Source organism: Chinchilla lanigera, unplaced genomic scaffold (genome assembly GCF_000276665.1).
Source record: "Chinchilla lanigera isolate Chin_1 unplaced genomic scaffold, ChiLan1.0 scaffold00127, whole genome shotgun sequence".
Classification (NCBI taxonomy): Eukaryota; Metazoa; Chordata; class Mammalia; order Rodentia; family Chinchillidae; genus Chinchilla; species Chinchilla lanigera.
In genome coordinates this window covers 3,819,636-3,842,279 of record NW_004955528.1, presented here as the reverse complement: position 1 = coordinate 3,842,279, position 22,644 = coordinate 3,819,636, and the positions used below count along the sequence as shown (strand labels likewise).

Genomic DNA, 22,644 nt, shown 5'->3' with positions numbered 1-22,644 from the left:
CAGACCTGAAGATGAATGGAACAGATTAGAAGATACAGATACAACTACAAACACACTCAGTCACTTTATCTTTGACAAAGGGGCCAAATATGTTCAATGGAAGGAAGATAGCCTCTTTAATAAATGGTGCTGGAAAAACTGGCTTTTTCCACATGCTGAAGAGTAAAACTAGACCCATGTCTTTCACCGTGCACTAAATTAAAGTCAAAATGGATCTAAGATCTAAATGTTAAAACAGAAACACCAAATTTATTGGAAGAGAAACTAGGTAAAAATTTTGATAACACTGGGGTAGGTGGAGTTCATGAACAAAAACCAAACTGCACAGGAAATACTTCAAAGAATCAACAACTGGGATCTCATCTTATGGAAAAGTTTTTGCACCTCTAAAGAAATCACCAATAAAGTAAAAAGAAAACCCATGAATTGGGAAAAACTTTTAGCCAACTGCCCCTCAGACAAAGGACTTCTATCTAGGACATATAAAGAATTTAAAAAAATCAGGCCCCCCAAATGCAAAGATCCAATCCAAAAATGGGCATCTGGGGCTGGGGATTTAGCTCAGCGGCAAAAGCGCCTGCCTCGCATGTGCAAGGTCGTGAGTTCGGTTCCCGGTACCGGAGAAAAACCAAAACAAAAAAACAAAAAAACAAAAAATGGGCATCTGAGATGAATACACACTTCTCTAATGAAGAGATACTAATGGCGAATAAATACATGAAAAAATGTTCAACGTCATTAGTCATTCGAGAAATGCAAATTTAAACAACACTGAGATTCCATCTCACCTCAGAAAGAATGGCTATCATCAAGAAATCAACCAATAACAAATGCTGGAGAGGTGGTGGGGAGAAAGGAACCCTACTCCACTCCTAGTGGGAGTACAGATAGGTGAAACCACTATGGAAATCAATTTGGAGATTCTCACAAAACTAGGATTGGCAGTCCCACTTAACCCAGCTATTCCCATTCTGGGTATTTTCCCAGAAGAATTAAAGACATCATACCACAGCAATATATGTGCATCCATGTTGATAGCAGCACAATTTATTAGAGCTAAATCTTGGAAACAACCCAGATGCCCATCCACTGAGGAATGGATAAAAAAGTTGTGGCATTTTTATACAATGGAGTATTACTCAGCTATTAAAAAAGATAAACTCGAGGCTTTTGTAGGTAAATGGATGTACCTGGAGACCAAGTGAAATAAATCAGACTCACACGAGTAAACATCATATTGTCTCCTTGGTGTACAAACCTGAAAGACTAGGTAAAGCTCAAGACCTACAACAGATGATAGTACAGGTAAAGAAACTGCTCAAAGGAGGGAATGACTGGGATGAGGGAAAGAAGAAAAAAGAAAGAAGGCAAAATATAAATATATAAGTATGAACAGCTGCGATGACTACTGCTGATGTCTGACAGAATATTGAAATGAAGTTAATGCTTATAATGTTTTATGTTCTGATCGACTTTCCATGTTTGTGTGTGGTGGTCTGAGCAACTGATTTGAAAGTAACAATATGCAATGGAATTACAATGGTGAACTCCTACCATCTTGTCTAGTGAAACTCTGTATTATCTCTAATGTTTTATCAAAGAAGGATTTCCTTATTCTCTTTAATGGTTTGAGCAATCTTTCATTCTTACACCTGAGCAATGTAGTTGAGGATAGCTATATAATGTAACAACCACTGTTGATTTATATTGTCTTGAGACCCTGTATCACTTTGAATGTTCTTGCTTTGATTTGTTTATGTTCGTGATACTGGTATGCTGCTACTGTTCTATTTTTTTGTTTGTTTCTCATTTACTACTCTGTTTAAAATAAAAAAAGCAAGTCTTCTCTTGCCCAGTTGCCCTAGGTAGGACTTCCACTGTGTACATATGTGGGAATACTAGTGTACCTCATAATTACATGTGGTTATTATGTAGCTATTAAGTTTTTTTAAAAGCACAGTTAATGCCCCATTAGTATCACAGGCTTAGAAGAAAATGCTGCCTGAAAGAGGGGCTAGCCTAAAGCACAAGGTCAGTTTCCCCCTCAAAACATTTACTGAATTTTGGACTGAGTAGAATGAGAGGCTGGAGAGCAGGGTTAGGATCTTTTAAAGGCAGTATTGTATCTTCCACTGTCTCTCTCAAGTTCAGAAGATCCAAACCCAGTTCATAGTCAAGAGACTGGAGTGACCACACCTGAAAAAAACAGGCAAACAAGACAGAGAGTAAACCTAAAATGAGAATCAACGTAGACTAGCATCCACGATTGAATGGAAATCAATTCTTCCTAAAAAGACAAACCCTTGCAAGTGGAAGAACCACCTGGAGCCTCTGTATTTGTTTTGTTTTGCTTTGAAATTCTGTATCATTTTTATTGTTACTTTCACTATTTAAAAAACACAGAGGGAATAAGAAATGCAAGAACAAAGAACCCACATCTAATATACACTTCAAATGCATTCCAAAGATGAACATTTATAATATGTACTACAAATACATACTAATAAAATTATAAATCCTTTAAAATAGCTGCTGCTTTAGTGATTTATGTTATCATCGACATGCTTGCATAGACATGCCATGAAAACTGGTAAAGTACACTTACTAATGTGTCTGTATGACTGGGCATGGTGGCGCACGTGTATTTGTTTTTATATGAAATGTTTTAACATGAAGTTACTTGACATGCCAAGAAAAAAAATGTATGAATGCTGAGAAAGGAAAAAATGGACCTAAAATGACCCAAAGATGATTCAAGAGTTACAGTTAATAATTATATGGTTTTAAGCATTAACTGCTCCTTTCAATAAACCAACAGAAATTAGGAGTATAATTATCTTAGCTATTTTGTGTGTGTGTATATATATATATTTTTTTTTTCTCTTTTCTTTTTTTCTTTCCTTTATCCCAGTTGTTCTTTCCTTTTGAGCAGTTTCCTTCCGTTTTTTTACATGCCTATATCTGGTAATCTGAACAACTACTCTGAAGATAACAATATGCAATATAACAACCACTGTTAATTTTATATCATCTTGTTTTGAAATTCTGTAGTTTTCATTTTTTATTCTTTTTAAAATTAAAAACTTTTTTAAAAAATAGCCTTTAAAATAATTCTAGTATACAAAAAAAATTGGAAGAAATGAAAGATTTCAGAAGAAAATTCTATGAAGTTTATTATAAAACAAGTTAGAAGGGGGCAAATATAAAGAAGTATCTAAATAAGTGGGGATATATATTTATGAATTGAAACATTATTGTTAACATGTTATTCTTCCCATGCTGATATGTAACTCTACAATAAATTCTGTAAGCTTTTTGGAGTGATTGATGAAAACATTCTAAAATATATGAAGATATTCAAAAGGCCTACACTTTCCAAAAACAATCCTGGAATACTTACAGGAACTGTAGAAGTTCATAAAACAAAAAAAAAAAAGTTCATAAAACTGTGGGACTGGCATAAAAGAAAGGCAAACAGCTCAAAGAAACAGATGAAGGCACCAAGGAAAAGATCTACTTCATATGATTTTCAACAAAGGAACCAAAGAAATCCAATGGAGAAAGCGAAGTTATTTCAGCAAATAATCTTGGAATAACTGCACAGCCATATTAAAAAGAACTTCAACTCCTATATAATCCCATAACCAAAAATTCATTTGAGATGGATCATATTAATACAAATAAGACCATGAAGTTTTTATGGAAAACCAGAAGAACCCCTCTGTAACAGAAATAGACAAAGATTTTTTTTTTTTGGTTTTTTTTTTGGTACCAGGAATCAAACTCATGACCTTGTGCTTGCCGGGCAGGCACTGTGCCGCTGAGCTAAATCCCTAGCCTGGCAAAGATTTCTTAGGTTATAGAAAGCAATTATCATAAAACACTAATCAAACGGACTTCAAATTTAAAAATCTGTGTTCATCAAAGACACCATTAAGAAATGAATAAGCAAGATACTGAATGGGAGAAAATACTAAACGTATTAGTGAAAATATTAATATCCAGGATACATTCGAACTCCTGGTAGTCAATAATAAAAGGATAGTTCAATCAAAACAACTGAAAAAATGTTAGCTACTTCACAAAGGAAGATATATGAATGTCCAATAAGCACATGGAAAGTGCTCAACATCACTGGTCATCTGGAAAATGCAGATAAAAACCATAATGAGATACACCTACATGTTCACTGAAATAGTTAAAACATGTCTCAATATCTAAATTTATAATGGTATCTACCTGCCAAGTTATGATTTTGTCTAGTAGTGTCACACAATTCTACTTACAAAAATGGGGAAACTAGATGTTTGGCTTTAATTAAGAAAATGAGATGGAAATGCAAAAGCCTTAAAAATACTGACCAGAAAGTGGTCAGATTGATCACTGGTTTTAGACTGAATGAAGAGGAGGTACCTGGGAGATTAGAAGAAGACGCAGGTACGGAACTTGAAGTATTTATAAATACTGAAATCTGAAAATGTTGACTTTGTTTTCATCAGTCTAATGTTCTTATCCCAAAAAAGATGCAGCTTCTATTCCATATAAGGCTCAAGAGATAATTATAAAAAACAATTTTAGTACCTTCAACACTGTACATTTGTACTTTTTCCTCAGGAACAGTGACTGCATCCCATTGATGATCCTTAAATTTAAAAACAGATTTTGATTATTAACAGTAATTAATTATTTAAATTTCTTTAAACATCAATTTTAAACTATATAAACTACAAGTTATTTTTAGAAATAGCACTAAGTAAAAAGTTTATGTAACATATTTCTTGCTCCACTGATTAAATGCTACATTTAATCTATTCGCTCTTAAGAGGAAATGATGGTACTAATTTTATTATTAATTAATTAAAATAAGTTTATTGGTACAATTTAGGCATGTTGAATGATCATATTCATCATAGGGAATTTATACCTGTACATGATATATCTTAATTTCTCTTTTTTCCCATTGCCCTTGCTCTTCAACCCCTTCCCCTCCTTATTTACAAAGCTTTGTTTCTATTTTATCCTTTTTTTTTTTCATTTTTTTCTTTTCCTTTCCACTCCCCCAATTCCCTTTTCCCTTTGAACAATTACTCCTTATTTCACAATATCTATTATATATTTTGGTTCCTATTTACAATTTCAGTTTCCCACATCAGGAAGAAAACATATTTATACATATGAATCCAGATTTATTTCACGTAAGATCATGGTCTCAATATCCATCCATTTCACTATAAATGTCTCAAATTTATTCTTCTTTATGGCAGAAATCAGTGTGGAGATTCTTCAAAAAACTAAGATTAGAGATTCCATTTGACCCAGCTGTTCCCCTGCTTGGTACCTTCTCAAAAGAATTAAAAGCACTATACTACAGTGATATATGTGCACCCATGTTTATAGCAGCACTTTGTAATAGCTGAGCCTTGGAAACAGCCCAAATGCCCATCAACTGATAAATGGATAAAAAAGATGTTTTCTTTTTATATGATGGTATAAGTTTCACTTTCTTATTCTTAACCTAAAAAAGTATGCAGCAATACCCTTTTTAAAAAAGCTAACAATATCTTTTTTTTTCTTTGAAATATTGTACAGCCATTGTCACTCCTTAATTCCACTCCTACTACTTATTACAGTGGTTGAAATTATGACACTCACCACTGATTATCCTCAAGAAGCAAATACTGAATGCACATGAATAGTAGTCTAAAATGTTTGCCCTTCCAACTGTTTTCACTGAAATTTGTGTAAACTGATTAAAATGATACTATATTCAAAGCTAGAAATAGATAGCTAGAAATTAGATACCAGTTATGGAAAAGGGACCCTAAAGCCTTCCACTAGGGGCTGGGGATTTAGATCAGCGGCAAAAAAGTGCCTGCCTGGCATGCGCAAGGTCGTGAGTTCGGTTCCCCGTACCGGAAAAAAAAAAAAAAAAGCCTTCCACTAATCTTGTGAAGAAAAATATAACCAATTCTTCTGTTATTTTAGAACAATTTATTCTATACAAATTCTTCTAAATCCTTAATCTCTTCACTAATTCCCTCCACTTTTTTGCCTCTGTTGAAACCATTCATCTACTAAGGGCAACACTACCTTTCTAGCTATCTCCAATTAGGGTGTTCATTTTGCCACAACTCAAAATCTCTCTGTCAAAAGAAAAGTGCTGCCATTCTCTTCTCTCTGCAAAGTTTTGAGCTGCCTCGCATGAATTTTCTGCTCTGAGTTACATGCCAGTTGTCATATTCTACACTATTACTGTCTCTACCAACTTCAAAGTGACTCTTCTTTCTTCCTCACATACTGAGGTAACTTGTTGTTTCCACTTTTTGTTTAACATTATGGGCACTTTAGAAATTAAAAAATTTATGAGTAGAAATCATAGTATAAAATCCCCAAGTACTCTTACCCTCCATTATCCATATTTTATGGTGACCTATTCAATTTTCCCTCCATTCTTTCCCTTTCTCTTACCCTGAGTTTTTTCCTTCAATCTTCTCTTCACCTCACATCTTATTCTACTACCCTGGTCTCTTTCCCTTAACTTGACCTCTTCTATAAAGATTTCAACTTTTCAGGAATGCCTAAACTTTTCATCCTTTAAGTGACACTGCTCTTTCATGAGTTACCAATTTTCCACACCCTAGAAGTATTTCACAATGTAGCTGTCTTAAAAAAAACCTTTTTGCCTTGACTTATTGTAGTACTATATACCCGTTTATTTTAGCTTATTCTCCAAATATTCTTTGGACTAGAGCTTCTTCTGCCTATATTATAGAAATACATGTTTTGTAGTTATTTCATAAAGGCATTCATGAAATTCTATGGCTTTATCACCTATATATAAATAGCTTCTATAGTTCTACCTGTGGCTCAGTTTTTACAGCTGAGTAGGAAACCAATATATCCAACTGCCTACCAGACATCTTCAGCTAAATAGTCCACAAATGTCTCCAACTTAATACTTAAAGCTAAACTCTTTATCCTTCCCCTACAAAATGTATCTTTCTGTGAAACATTTCTATCTGGTTACCTAAGTTTTCTTAATCCTTTTTTTACTACAAACAAATCAAGTTTACTCAATTCTATCTCTTTCCAGCTTTTTTGGAATTCATCCATTTTCATTTATCCCAACTATAGTAACCGTGATTTCTCACATGGCTTGTTACAAAACCCTTGTGACTGCCTCTAGTCTTGCCTCTTTTAAATTTATCCCCATAGCCGCAGAATACTTTTTACATGAATCTGTTCCCTAGTACCTAGTATGTTTTTGACACCTAGTTAAGTTTTTAATAAATATTCATTGATGTTACCTCTTATATTTATTCGCTGGCTCTAAACTGCTTTAGTTTTTCCAATCTCCCATGCACTGTATGCACTAATCACAGATCTTTCAATATTCCATTTATTCATTCTTTTATGAGTCCTTGAATAGCTACAAACAAGGAAAAGCTGGCCCTTATTCCATGAATATCATATGGTCTGGCAGAACCAGACAACAATAAACGAATGATTTTAAGCAGCAACACCTATTATATAGGAAATAAACAGGGCAATGTGATATTATGTGGTTATGGGGCTACATCATACTGAGTGACCAGAGAAGATTTCTGTAAGAAAGTAAGATTTATGCTGAAACCTAAATAGGAACGAGTTAACACAAAAAGATCTAAAGGAGGTGTTGTAGGCTGACAAACCAGGAAACAGTAAAACCAGGGTGAACATGATCGAGGTAAAGAGATGATTGCCTCAACAGAGAATGGTAACAGATTTTCAGAGAAATTACCAGGGGCTAAGCACATAGAGCCTTGTAGACCATATTAAACTAACAAAATAACAGTTTAAGCTGCCACTACATACAAAATTATTTCTAGGTAGAATAAGAGTGACTATAAGGAGAACATAGAGAAGATGTGAAATACATTTGGGGAGAGATGAATCCCTCAGCACTTTAATCACTATCTAGAATGTACTTTATAAATGTATTTTATGATTTCCCTCACATGTATAATGCTGTATTTCTGATTATTTTCTGGCCTATATCCAACAGTCCAATGAATGAAGGCAATACTACTGTCTTCTCATAAAAATAAAATTCCTGTTCCTGAAAGAAAATTCAGCTAATATTACTAACAACCCATTAAGGAAAAACATACTAATGAAAACTGTAATCCTTGGAGAGATAGTACAAGTTCATACAACTAGATTTTAATAAAGCATTCTACGAAAGCAGTATAAAATAAAAATTGAAAGTATGTGGAAATACTAAAAGGTATCTGGCTAATTTGTCTGATAAAGTTTACCTTTATACAAAAAAGTAGTATTCTAAGAAATACACTAATACAACTAAAATATCACTAGCCAAAATGAATGCTATAAAGTAAATGCTATAAAGTCTCACTCAGGATTTGGTAGTGACTACACAATTGGAGCTAGAAATATATCAATACACCAAATAAGAGGTGTTAGTGGTCACAAAACAGTGATTCAGGGATTTTCCTCAAATAAAAATAAGAGGGCCTCTATTTAGAATATTTAAACACAGATATGGTATAGCACAGAAAGAGCTAAAATTCACTTCCAAATGCAATCCATAAATCAATCCCTATGTTAAAAGAGATTAAGAGATGATAATAAATGGCTTTATTCAATCATAATGTTAGTTTTAAGAGTACCTCTATACAGCATCATGAAAGGGAAAACTGCACAAGGAAAAGCTGTTCCTTTTAATACTCTGTTCTCTTTGAGCCTGCCTAGCTCTGTAACTGCCTCATGGCTCTGTAATTGCTTTCTTGACCCCTGAATGTAACCAAATATACAGGATGTCTGACTGTACCAAGCCTCGTGGTCATTAATCTAGCCCTGTAACCACTAATCTCACCCTGCCAGCCAATCAGAAGAACTGCCAGGCTGTCCTGTCCTGCCTTTGTAACCCCTGCTTATGCCTCATATAAAAATGCTGGCTGACGGACACTTGCAGGCTGGCTTCTACTAGAAGTTATTCCAGCCAGGACCAGAAGCGTAAAATAAAGCTATTCACTGCCTCCTGACTTCCCTGGGTGTAATTCCTTTCCTGGACTCAGTTATGCCATAACATTTGAGTAATAAGTATCTGTCTTTTTATTTTTTTTTTGTATTTTATTTTTTTAAATTTTAAAAAGAAAACAACAAAATACAACAAAACAAAGTAACAAAAACAAAGACAAGAGTAACACAAAAACAATAATGCAATAAAAATACAGAATTTCAAAACAAGATAATAAGAAATTAACAATGGTTGTTGTATGACATGTCATTATCTTCAAAGTGCTTGCTCTGATTACCAGATATAAGTATGTAATACTGATCAAACAATTAATTATTCCTTTCAATAAACCAATAGAAATTAGTAGTACAATTATCTTAGCTACCGTGTGTGTGTGTAGTGTGTGTTTAGGTGCGTATATATACATATACATACATGTAATTTCCCCTCCTTCCTTCCTTCCTTCTCTCCTTTCCCTCATCCCAGTTGTTCTCTCCTTTTGAGCAGTTTCCTTCTCTTTCACAATATCTATTGTATCTTTCAGATTTTATTTACTCTTTCAGGTTCTTTTTTTTTTTTTTTTTTTTTTTTTTGGTTTTTCTCCGGTACCGGGAACCGAACTCACGACCTTGCGCTTGCCAGGCAGGCGCTTTTGCCGCTGAGCTAAATCCCCAGCCCCTAGCAGCACAATTTGTAATGGCTAACTTTGAAAATAACCCAAATGCCCATCAACTGAGGAATGAATAAAAAAGATGTGGTATTTTTAAACAATGGAATATTACTCAGTTATAAAGAAAGATAAACTCTAGGCTTTTATAGGTAAATGGATGCAACTAGAGTCCATACTCATAAGTGAAATGAATCACACCCGCACGTGTAAACATTGTCTTTTTATTTTTAAATGTGGTGCTGGGAATCAAACCTAGTGCCCTGCACATGTTAAGCAGGCATTCTACCACTGAAACTCTCCTTGCTGCTGTCTTTTCGAAAGTCAATTTAACTTTGCTCATGTGAATGTAGAATTTTATATCACTAATGTAATTTATTTCTAAAAATATCATTAAAATTAGTATTAAAATTTAGTATTAAGTTTTATTCAAGAAAGTATCAGAAATAACTTTCATTTCTAATTGGTTTGCTTTGCTACTATGCTAATCAAAACTTAAGTGCTAACAATAAAATTAAAGAAATGACTAGAAGTATAAACAAAGAAATCCATATTCTTAAAGTGAATTTAAAGTTTTATATATCCATATATACATACACAGAATAAAGATGTTCTGAATAAAACTTACATCATCTCCAGCAATGTAGAATGACAGAGTCTGGCTCCCAAGATTAAAATCGATCCAAAAGTCTTCAAGTTTTTCATCTGATGGTATTTGCAGCTAAGAAAATAAATACATAAAACTACTACATAGTATGCTTATAAAAAACAAAATAATGAAGTTATACTAACGACCAATTTTTGTTATCTTAATTGGCTTCATTTTTAATACTAGAAACATTATATTCCATAAGACAGTATGTTCCCTAAATCTTTATTAAAAGAAAAAAACAAGTATAGCTAGATGAATAGAGTAGACAAATAGGACATTTAGATAAATTTGTAAACAATCCAAGGAAATGATATTTTAAAAACTTGTATAGAAATCAGCTAGCTTCAAAAAAATCACAACTATTCCAAGTGTTACCAGAGTTTGAAAGTATTAGTGTGGATATATTCACGAGTGATAAACAATGGACTTGATTGAGGGAACAGGAGGAAATCTGAAGAGCTAAAACCTTTATATTTAGGATGTTCTTGGTTATAAATATGCTGATTAGTAAAACTTTTTCTGGTGTCACTGGCATAAAGAGCATACTAGGTCAGCTGTATCTGTGACCTAATTATAACCATTTTTATGTTTTTATCAATTTAACCCATAATTTGTCTTTTGCATAAAAATTCATCCTGTAACTAAAACATACTAAATTTAAAAACTCACCTCATATTTATTAAGAAATGCTGACAAACAAGGAAATGTAAAGACCCTAAAATACAAAGTAGTTTAAAAGATTAATAAGCCTTCACAGTATAATCTTTAGTCATAAAAACTATGCCTAAAATCAAAGAGAAACCCAGCAGCAGTCATAGCTTTTTAAATAGTCTTTATTTTTTTAAAAAAGTAATGAAAGCATGTAAGTAGAGAAAACCATATTACTTTGACAATGCTGTTCAACCTATCATTTTGACTAAAATAATTACACCAAATTTTGTGTGTGTAGTATCAAATGTGAGCAGATATTGCTTATTCTCTTAATACAATGGACGTGCCCATAGGATTAGGAAAAGAAGAGTGTAAGTGAAGAATTCTAATAAAAATAGCTAAATTCTTAGAATTATTTCATGGTCAGATATTTCAAACTATTTCACTTAATCTTCACAAAAACATGTGATTATTAATATTCTGATAGCACAGGTGAGGAAACAGAGACAAGGTTTAAAACTCTGCCCATTGGATAGAATTTATAATTCAAATCTAGGCAATATGACTCCTTACAGTTAACACCCCTTCATTTTCCTAGTAAGTAAAATATACGTAAACTCATTCATTTAGAACATCTATTATGAACCCTTTCATGCTCATTCCTAAGGTTAGGTAACCTGGGAGAAATCCTACAAAGGAAGACAACTTGTTTGCTACCTATTTTCATCCCAATATGTAAATGAAGGTAGTTGAAGAAACACATGTATATGTTTTTTATCATTAGTCAAATGCTAAACAATAATGGATATGCAACTCTGAATACAGCAACTCTGAATACAGTAAATCAAATTTGGACATTCAAAATTATTACTATGAAATGACAATGAAGTTTTCCTCCGCAGTGTATAAAGCAAAGTAATGCCACTAAAGGATTATTTCAGATAACCAGTGTAGTCATTTACTAAATGAAGTTATACAAAATAGTGTTTTAAATTAAATATCCATGCATATTTTACACTCGAACATAACAAAACAAATAGTTACACTTAGAGAAGCTCAACACTGGGTGTCTCTTTTGAGCTGTGTTTATTAATAAATGGTTATGTTTACCTTCTCTTATCTCCAAGCATGCCATTTACAAGGTTCAGAAATATCCTGCAATCCTAATCATCAAAAGATAGAAAGACTTTAAAAGTCATAATTAAATTAAAACATTTGTTAATTTCTATTTTTAATACTACTTACTGTTTCAAATTCACTGTCTTTAATTTCTTTAAATGCATTAGCAATAAAATCCATTGAAAACCACTGACATGCCAGTTGTTGTCTTTGTTTTTCTGTGGTCATTCTACATAAAGCTTCCACAATGCCTACTTGCAAGTCATAATCTATTAAAAAATTATTAATCAATGTATGGTTTGAAATTAATGAAAATTAAGTCTCTAAAAGTTCACACATTTTATAAGGTATTAGAACAAGACAAATAAGAAAACATTAGTATAATTTATTCATTTTTTACTACTTTTTTCATATGAATTACAAATATCATTATAGGATTTAATCAATTCCAAATAACAAAAAACAAGTTTACTAATAGAAAAAAGTGAAATTTAAAAGAAAATTGAAAAGAAATTCTTAAATATTCAAAGACTACTCTTTCATTATTAGGGTTGCAATTTGCAAAATAACTCACAAATAAATCATCTAATCTTTACATTCCTTTTGTACAACATGTTTACAGTTTCCCAGGCTACTTTAAATCATGCTTTATTCTATACATAAATTGTTACATCAAAATTTTCTCATAGAAAACCTAAGAAAGGACATTTAAGTTCTTTTAGTAAACATATTGTTTAAAAAAGTTTGCCAACCCAAAAGGTATCACACATCCTAATCTCATAAAATACCATTTGAGGAATAACACAGCAAATAAGTCACATCTATTTGAAAATTAATTTAGTATTTATAAACTACCATTAGAAAAAATTATATTTATCTAACTTCTATTGTCATGACAAATTATTTTGTCCCAAAGAGTCTTCTTTTTGCACTTATTTGTATTAAAGTACTTTAAAACTTGTTTGATTTTACTCAACATTTTAATTCCTTCAAGTACTCTCATCACAGTGCAATGCTAATATCATTTTTACTAAAGAGATATTATACACTAGTCATAAATCTGAAATAATTCCAAATCTTGAAAAGATATACTTACCTCCAGCATCTAAAATCCTTTCTCCCATATTATTCCTGTGAATTAAAATAACAGATTTTATACTGAACTAGTTATCAATCAAATAGAAAGCGCAAGAGTTTGGGATGGGAAGAGTCACCGAAATTTACAACTAGTGAGTATAACTTTTGCAGAAATGTATTGCTATATTAAAAACAAAGCTTATAAGTTACAATTACTTAATGCAAATTCATGATTGCCTTATAAAACATTCTTTAAACTTATAACATGTACTAATAAAATACAGTACAAATTATTACATGAGAGTTAACATTTCTTGGTTAGAATGTATTTTCCTGGCATCTTGCGGCATTTTGTCAAGCATGGCATTCATTTTTTTCAAAGTCTAGAAAAGAAAAAGTAAGATAATGAATTAATTTCATATTCAGTAAAACATTGTTTAGGCACATAAACTTAGTAGTCTAGTCTGTTCTTAATAACTGCAGTTTAGGCATGGAATGGACTAGGGTATAGGAAAGGATATAAAGTATGTATCATATATGTGTGTGTATATATATAAAGGCAGTCAATATTAAATACATAAGCTAAAAGACATAAAAAATAGAATATGACTCCTGTAATAAAACATTTATACTCTGCAAAACTGGACTTTTAAGTATTTTTTTAAAGAGAAAAAACAATAAAAAACAATGAAACAAAATTTCAAAACAATAGGAGAGTAGTAATAGTTAATACACTGTGTATTATCTTCAAAGCAGTAGCTCAGAATACAAGATACAGGCATGTAAAATTGACCAAACAATATTAGCACAAGCCCTTTTCAATGAACTAAATTAGTAATATAACCCGCTTAACTATCTTGTGTCTGTGTGTATCTGCCTATATACCTATATATTTCCTTTCTCGTTTCTTCTTTTCCCTTCCCCCATCCCAGTTTCTCTTTCCTTTTGAAAAATTTCTTCCAATTTCACAATATCTATTGTACATCTTGGATCTTACTCTTTCAGCTTCTCACACTAGGGAAACAATACGATGTTTACACATGCAAGTCTGATTTATTTCATGTATGCGTATGGTCTCAAGTTATATTCATTTACCTATAAAAGTCTCAAGTTTATCCTTCTTTATGGTTGAGTATTACTCAACTGTATAAAAAATACACCTTTTTTAACTATTCCTTGGTTGATGGGCATTTGAGTTGTTTCCAAGATTTAGCTATGACAAATTGTGCTACTATAAACATGGGCGCCCATATATCACTTGGTATGTTTTTAATTCTAGGAAGATATCCAGAAGGGGAATAGCTGGGTCGAATTGGACCTCTAATCCTAGTTTTTTGAGGCATCTCCACACTGATTTCCACAGTGGTTGCATCAACAGTGGAGAAGGGTTCCTTTTGCCCCACAGCCCCATCAGCATTTGTTATTGGTTGATTTCTTGATGACAGCCATTCTTTCTGGAGTGAGATGGAATCTCAGTGTGGTTTTAATTTGCATCACTCAAATTACCAGTGATGTTGAACATTTTTTTCATATATTTATTTGCCATTTGTATTTCTTCATCTGAGAGGTATATATTCATCTCAGATGCCCATTTTTGGATTAGGTCTTTCAACTTGGGAGGGGTCTGATTTTTTCATTTCTTTGTATGTTTTAGAAATAAGCCCTTTGTTTGAGGGATAGCTGGTTATAAAATTAGACATTATGATTCTACTTTAGGACTTAGGGATGCCCAAAAGTTATCCTATTAATTTTTATTCTTCTGGTTACATCCATGTACACGGATAAAGGTTATTTTTGACATTTAAATACTTAATAATCCCTAATCCTGGATAGTGTAATATATTTTCAAGATTCTAGGCATACACAAACCCACATGATTATAAATTTTAAATAGGAAATATGGTCTTAAAACTAATTATAAAGCAATAGAAATATATTCCAAAAAGTTAATTTAGTCCAAAATAAAATTAACTTTTTAATCTAATGAATTATTATCCCATTTTCTTCAATTTCTTATTTTTAGTTTTTTAAAAGATAGTCAAATGACTTTACCTCCTGCTGAAAGCAAATGTTCACTCTTGAATCAATAACCAAGGCACAAATTAGAGGTATGAAACTTTCCATTACTTGTCTTTTACCTGAATAAAAGTGTTACATTATTAATACATGTTAATTATAAATCAAAAGATAGTCTTTTTCTGAGTTAAAGGCTACACTAGTATAGTTCTGAATAAGGTCAAGTAATCAGAACATCAGAAGGAATAAAATAAATGACACGCATAAACAAATCTCTGTACAAATAAACTAATAAATGAACATATCTAATCAATTTTGAATACAAGATACACTATCTTTAAACCCTAATTAAGTTAAATGTTGTCCCTTCAAAAAGAATGCTATTCTCATTAGTAAATCTGTATTGTAAAAAATTAATCAATTATGATAGTCTTAATTTCAATAATAAAACATTAACAGAAGTTTGTTTTCTTTATTATAGAAATACATATGTAATATTCTTGTTTTTTTCTCTTGACTAAAAAATATAAAATTCTACTACTGGTCCTTTACAGAAAAAATTTTTTGGGTCCCTGAATTAGATAATGAGTTCCTAATATTAGGACAATATGGGAATTGCAAAATTATACTAAAGGCTAACAACATATTATTGCTCTAGTAGAAATAAAATGATTATTTTACCTTCATCACTGATGTCATGTATGACCTAGAAAAATGAATAATAATTTACAATTTACAATTTTTGCTATAAGCTATTAAAATATTAAAATGGCATTGTATTTAACTCATAGCAATTTAATTTTTAGTTATTAACTAGCCATATTAACCATATAAATGCTTAATACACTCTGAATAGACTAATCCAGCCAAGTTTAATTAATCTGTTAACACTCAAGCTTCAAGAAATTGAGAACATAAATTGTTTTCTGAATAAATACATGCTTTCTAACATCAGTTAAGGTGATTTTTACCATAAGTAGATCAAATAAGTCTTCTATCATATTTATAACAGCTTCGTCTTTTGAATTTCCTTGACTCAGAATAATCTCCTTGGATTTTTCAAACCAGACAACCATGTAAAAAAAAAAAAAAAGAAATACAAATATTTGTTACTTTAAATTACATTTTAATAGTTTTTAGAATGCACTTGTATAAACGGTAAACCTGGGGCCTGGGGCTTTAGCTCAGCGGCAAAGCGCCTGCCTGACAAGCGCAAGGTCGTGAGTTTGGTTCCCGGTACCGGAGAAAAACCAAAACCAAAAAATAAATAAATAAATAAACAGTAAACCTAGGAATAAAAAGATGTTAAAAGTTAAAATTTAAAGCCAGGAGTGGTGTCATATGCCTGTAATCCTAGCACTCGGGAGGCTGAGGCAGGAGGATTGTCATGAATGGAAAGCCAGCTTGGGCTACATAGTGAGTTCCAAGCTAGCCTGAACTACATAGCAAGACCCTGTCTAAAAAAAAAGTAACTAGTTTAGTATTGCACCAAAATAAATTTATGCTTTTTAATATCCTCCTTGTTTTTATTTTTAGGTTAACATATATTTTCTCATGTTTAAGATGGGAATGGATAAAATGAATCTTAATTCCAGGGAGAGGACCTTTATTTTCCCCTTCAATTTTTTAATGCAAGTATATCATAGATGAAAACAAATTATCATCACTATTTAATTATTCTAGTATCCTTAGTATTAGTACTATTAGTATTAGTATTATTTCACCTTAATTCAGGTATCTGAGTAAATACTGTATGACAGATACTACTGTTCTAGGTGCTGGCTATACAACAATGAATAAAAAGACAAAAATCACTATCCTTTATTACATCAGAGGAGATACTTGATGATTAAAAAGGACTAAAGAGAAACCAAAGCCAAGTAAAGGCCTACCAAAGTCTTGTGACCTTAAGTTCACACAACTGTCATGGAATTCACATAATGTACAGTTTTGCTGTAATCTTTATCTTTGTATTACACAACATAAAAATATTTATTTTATTCTCCAAGTTTTATATAAAATCCCCAAATTTATTTTTCAACATTTCTCCATTTTTGTTTTAGCAGTTTTAACAGAAAGTTTTATCTTTAATCATGTTTTCCTTGCATGAGTATGTCACATATTCTGTACTTATCTTTTGGACTAGTCCTTGTTTTAGCATGGTTGTAAGTCCAGGTTGTCCTAATATGTTGATATTTTTGCCACATCTTCCAATAGAAACCAAAATGAGTGAAGTAGTTTGAATATCCTTTTTATTAAGTTCCTAAAATGAAAGTATGCATTTAAATTTCTGCAAATCCAAAAGAGTACTGGAATAAACACTGAGCTCAGAGCATTATACACATAGGAGATCTCAGAATCCTCAGAATCCAGCAGATAGGGATTACCATTTTCTCTATGCTGCAAAAGATGAAAATGTGGTTCAAAAAAGCAATTTGTCCTAAACTACCTGGTCAGGGAATGACAAACTCAGGGCAAAAGTGACGATTTACATAAATTCAAGAAACTTCAGACGGTGATAAAATGAATCAAATGCCTATCCCTCCAAACAGTTCCATGGATTTAACACTCATGAATCCAAGAAACTGTTATTGAATCTCTAAGACATTACAAATCTTGGGTACTGGGAAAGACTGACTGTAGCCGTCTTTTCTGACCTGTGAAAACCCCTTTAGATTGGTGACATCAAATCCATGATTGGATCATTTTTGTTAGTCTGCTTTCCTCTTGAAAGCACCAAAAATCGTCTGTATCACACATCATGAATATGCTGATAGGTTTTAAAATATAGATCAAGATTTTAGACTTCAAATAGGTAAACTCCCCGCCCCAAGTAATAATATTTAATAACAGTCATTCTAGGAGGCTCAGGCAAAAAGATTCAAAGTTGGAGCCCAACCAGGCAACTTCATGACTTTCCAAGACCCAGTCTCAAATAAAAATAAAGGCTGGGAGATGGAGCTTAGTGCAAAGGCCCTGATTCAATCCCTAGCACTACAAAATAAAAAATAAATAAGTACTTCTTTGTATAATTATGAGCAAACTTATGCAAGCCTTTCCATTCATCTAATAGAGTACTTCTTTCTAGAAAACAGAATTCTTGTATTTTAACGTAAGTGAGTATTTACCCTGCATATAAGGTCATCCAACTTGTGGAAAAACTGTTTGCTGCATCTAATCTTCACATCTTCACAAATATCAATTTGTAAAAGTGTTTTCAAAGGTTTGAAATCATTTTTTCTTAATGCATCATCAATGCATTTTTCCAACTGCTAGAGAAACATAGTTAAAGGCACATATATTGAATCAAAATTATTTTCACATGAAAACTCTCAATCCAGCTCACAAAATGTTAATTCACTTCATTAAAAGATCCACTATTAAATTTGAAGAAATGGAGTTAAAATTAAGTTTCTTTGGTAACAAAATTCTAAATAGGAAAAATTACGAATATTCCTAGTTCATATTTTTTATTGTTAAAGTCATCATTATATAAAACACAACAAAACTTGAGAAAAGTAAAAAGTAACTTTATAGTAACTAATACCTAATACTATGGATTAAAATCTCAGCATAACTACCTATTTCTAAGTAGGATTAAAACAGTAAAGGAAGTTGCATAAAGATAGGCCAAAGCACTTTTTAAAAACAATTTCAACCAACATAATTTAAATATTACCTTATATAATAGTTATAATGTTCACAAAACCTGCTATCCCAGGTATTAAAATAAAACTTCAGTTATAAGGAGTTTTCAGATTACAATCAGATCATTGAAGGGACTTGGTAGGAACTTGCATACATGTTAAGCAGATACTTAAAAACAGCATTTATCTAAATGTAGGAATCTTACAATTTTAAGAGTTGAAATAAAAAATATCCAGGTATGGGCCAGGGATATATCTCAGTGGCATAAGCACCTGCCTGGCAAGCACAAGGTCCTGAGTTTGATTTCTGGTACCAAAAAAACAAAAAACAACAAAAAAAATCCAGGTATAATATGTTAATCATAAGTCTTTCAATGTAAAAGATATATAGATCCAGCATCTTTAATGCTTTATGTTTTAATATAGCTTCTGAAAACATATTTATTGAATAAATGTAATGAATTTTATTTTAAATTAAGCTATTCAAGCATTGTTATTGCTCTGTTATTGCTATAGGTTAGCACACAAAAGGAGATTTTAAAAATTAAAATACAGTAAAATCTTTGTGAGCATAATTCATTCTGGAAACATGCTCATAATCTAAAACACTTGTATATCAAAACAAATTTTCCCATAAGAAATAGTGGAAACTCAGATGATTCATTCCACGACCCAAAAATATTCATATAAAAATGGTTACAAAACTGTAATACAAAATAAAGAAAATACAAAATAAAGAAAAATAAATTAACCTGCACCTACTTTTGAAAACCTTTGTGGCTAGTGTGAAGGAGAGAAGAAAGGAGTATTATTTTGTGGGAGACTTTCACTATCACTAACAGAATCACTGCTATCTATTGGGTCCCTGGAACCTTTTCTTTCCTTGCAACTTAAATAAGGAACGTATCCACTGTACTTGCTTTTGTGTCTTCTGAGGAATTTGACAGAAATTTGACATTGCATTGCTGTTAAACAAATTTATTGCCCTCAATGCTACACAGTCTTATTTGGGTGGTACTCTTCTAAAAAATTCTGCACTGTTTCCCACGTTTTACACATCTCCCTAGTTTCATTTGAAGTAAGGGATTTCTCCTCCTTTTTTGCACAAGAGACCTCCACAACCTCTTGCTATTGGGGGTTAATCACTCAAAATTCCACTGTGGGGAGAAACAACCATTAGTTTAGTTGTATCATGTGATGTTCAGCATCCATTATTACTTGTACACTATTGAAAAGCATAACTGATTTACCAAGTTAAGATTAGAAATATTTGCTCATCTTGCAGAACAGTTACAGAACAAGTTACTTGCAATCTAAGGTTTTACTGTAATTGCTACTGTTCTAGAACTACATACCTGGAGATCTGGTCTTATTGGCATTTTGACTTCATGTAAAAACTGCTCCTCAAAATGAACACCTATTAAAGAAGCATGTTTTTAATCTTCCAATATGTCTCATGTGTTTACATTTTTAAAAATTTAACACACATAAACATTACTCATCATAACAAAAACAAAAATATTGCCTAAGTTCCTCATTGGATAGTTTTCATACCTGTTTATCAAACTGCACAAAGTTAAACATGTCTCTAGAGGAAGTTCACTAAAGATCACTTACTAATCAAGCACTCTCTTTTTACAGATTACTTAATATGAAAAGTTCTGCAAAAAGGTGAAAAGCAAATTAGTGAAATACAAACCTAGACCTCCCCCTCACCAATGATTCCTACTATACTTCTTCCATATCTTTAGGAACAAGGAGAAAAGTACCCTTTAATTAATATTTGAATGATTTAGACTATGAAAAATATTTAAGAGGAGGGACTGGGGACTTAGTTCAGTGGCACAGCGCCTATCTGGCAAGTACAAGGTCGTGAGTCTGAGTCCCGGTACCAGAAGAAAAAAAAAAAAACAAATAATATACAAATAAATTAACAAAATTAGAATCAATAAGAACATACAGATATGCAAGCAGCAAGGAAAAGATAATCTAAACACATTTTCTATGTATAAGAAAATGTTTAGGAAAGACAACACCTTCAGTTTCTGGCTAAATGGCCAAATAGAGGGAAGGGCATCACTTTCCAATATGATATGAGTCATAATAGGATATACATACAAATAACCACTAGTTAACATATTGTAATATGGTTTTTAAAGGGAAAGCATTCCTCGGGTCCTTGACATTCAAATGCTCCTAAAAAGAGGACCTAAAATAGATGAAGTTACTTTAAAGAATCCTATTCAGAGTGATTCTGACAAGGGGAAAGACAAAGGTCAATTGTTTTCTTTGACATGAACATGTAAGAGGTTATTATTACTATTGGCAATAAAGACTAAAAAAAAAAAACTCATTGCAGTAGTCATAATCAAAGCCCTGTATGCCATTTCATTTTTAAAAACATCTGGAAGTATTCTATCTTTCATAGAAAAAGCATCAAAGATCATTGTGAAATCGACCTATGTGAGAGCATTATTATGCTTTTTTCATATCCTGTCATTTTAACAATTAAGAAATTTTTTTAAAAATCTTATATATTGGTGTCTAGGTACCTAAAAAGTACTTGTCAGTATCCTCAATATAGTAAACATTTGCTTCTAATCTAAGCACATCTCTCCCTTCAAAGGAGAATGGAAACTAAACATCAAGGTTGTGTAAAGCACCATCTACCATCTCAACATAAGCATCAAATGTTTCCAAATGCAATTTGGAGGTTAGTTCTAGAAATGGGAAAAAAGGCCTTTTTTCCAGAAATCATAATTAAGATAATTTAAAAATAACAATGAGATTCCATCTTACTCCAGTAAGAATGGTCATCATCAAATCAATCAATAACAAATGCAAGCAAGGCTGCAGGGAAAAAAAAGAACTCTCATTTCTGGTAGGAATGTAAACTAGTACAACCACTATGGAAATTAGTATGGAGACTGCTCAAAAACTAAAATTAGAGGTTTCATTTGACCCAGATATTCCCCTTCTGTGTATCTTTTCAAAAGAGTTACAGACATCAGATTATAATATTAAATGTATACCCATGTTCATAGCAGCACAATTCCTAATAGCTACATCTTGGTAGCAAATTACATGACAATCAACAGAAGAATGGAAAAATACAATGTGGCATTTATTCACAATTGAGCACTCTTTCCATAAAGAAGAATAAATGAGTTATATGTAGGAAAATGGGTGCATCGTGAGACTACTATGTTAGTGAAATCAATCAGATACACAAGCATAAATATTGCATGGCTTCTCTCTTTTTTGTGAATCTATACACTTTTTGTCCATTATACCTTTTTAAAACTTGAAAACATTTTGTGTATTTCTTGAATTCTTAAAAACTTTACTTACACATTTTACATATATATAATAACATTCATTGTAGGGAATCTGCACACGTACGTGATATATCTTGGTTCTTCTTTTTGCCCCATTCCTCGCCCCTACCTTCAACCGCTCTTCTCCACCTTATTTTCAAAAGCTTTGCCTCCATTTTTTTCTATTCTCTTTTTCTCCTTTCCCTTCCTTCCTTTCCCCCTCCCTCCCTCCCTAGTTCCCCTCCCATTTGAACATTTGCTTCCTATTTCACTATATCTCTTGTAGATTTTGCTCCTTATTCACCCTTTCAGTTTCTGACACCAGAGCAACCATGTGATATTTGAACATGTTTGTCTTATTTATTTCACTTAAGATATGGTCTTTTTTTTTTAATTTTAAAGATAAAAGGAGGGAAACATTAACAGACATACAACATTTTACAACATATCACAAGCACAATACAGACAATACAGAGTTA

At 32.1% G+C, this 22,644-nt stretch overlaps 1 protein-coding gene across 3 annotated transcripts in view; it reads right to left on the bottom strand.

Moving 5' to 3' along the window:
- The window catches only part of Sycp2 (synaptonemal complex protein 2), a 77,618-nt gene that overhangs the window by 44,776 nt on the left and 10,198 nt on the right, over positions 1-22,644 (bottom strand). For all 3 annotated transcript variants that reach the window (XM_005410044.2, XM_013507427.1, XM_013507426.1), the window contains exons 2-14: positions 20,204-20,265; positions 18,330-18,473; positions 17,336-17,464; positions 16,173-16,277; positions 15,883-15,907; positions 15,238-15,323; positions 13,483-13,568; positions 13,205-13,239; positions 12,235-12,377; positions 12,100-12,152; positions 11,008-11,053; positions 10,315-10,407; positions 4,582-4,642 (exon numbers count right to left, since the gene is read on the bottom strand). In XM_005410044.2, coding sequence (XP_005410101.1) covers positions 4,582-4,642; positions 10,315-10,407; positions 11,008-11,053; positions 12,100-12,152; positions 12,235-12,377; positions 13,205-13,239; positions 13,483-13,568; positions 15,238-15,323; positions 15,883-15,907; positions 16,173-16,277; positions 17,336-17,464; positions 18,330-18,473; positions 20,204-20,227 — 1,030 coding nt within the window. In that variant the 5' untranslated portion in view covers positions 20,228-20,265. The remainder of the gene's footprint in view (positions 1-4,581; positions 4,643-10,314; positions 10,408-11,007; positions 11,054-12,099; positions 12,153-12,234; positions 12,378-13,204; positions 13,240-13,482; positions 13,569-15,237; positions 15,324-15,882; positions 15,908-16,172; positions 16,278-17,335; positions 17,465-18,329; positions 18,474-20,203; positions 20,266-22,644) is intronic.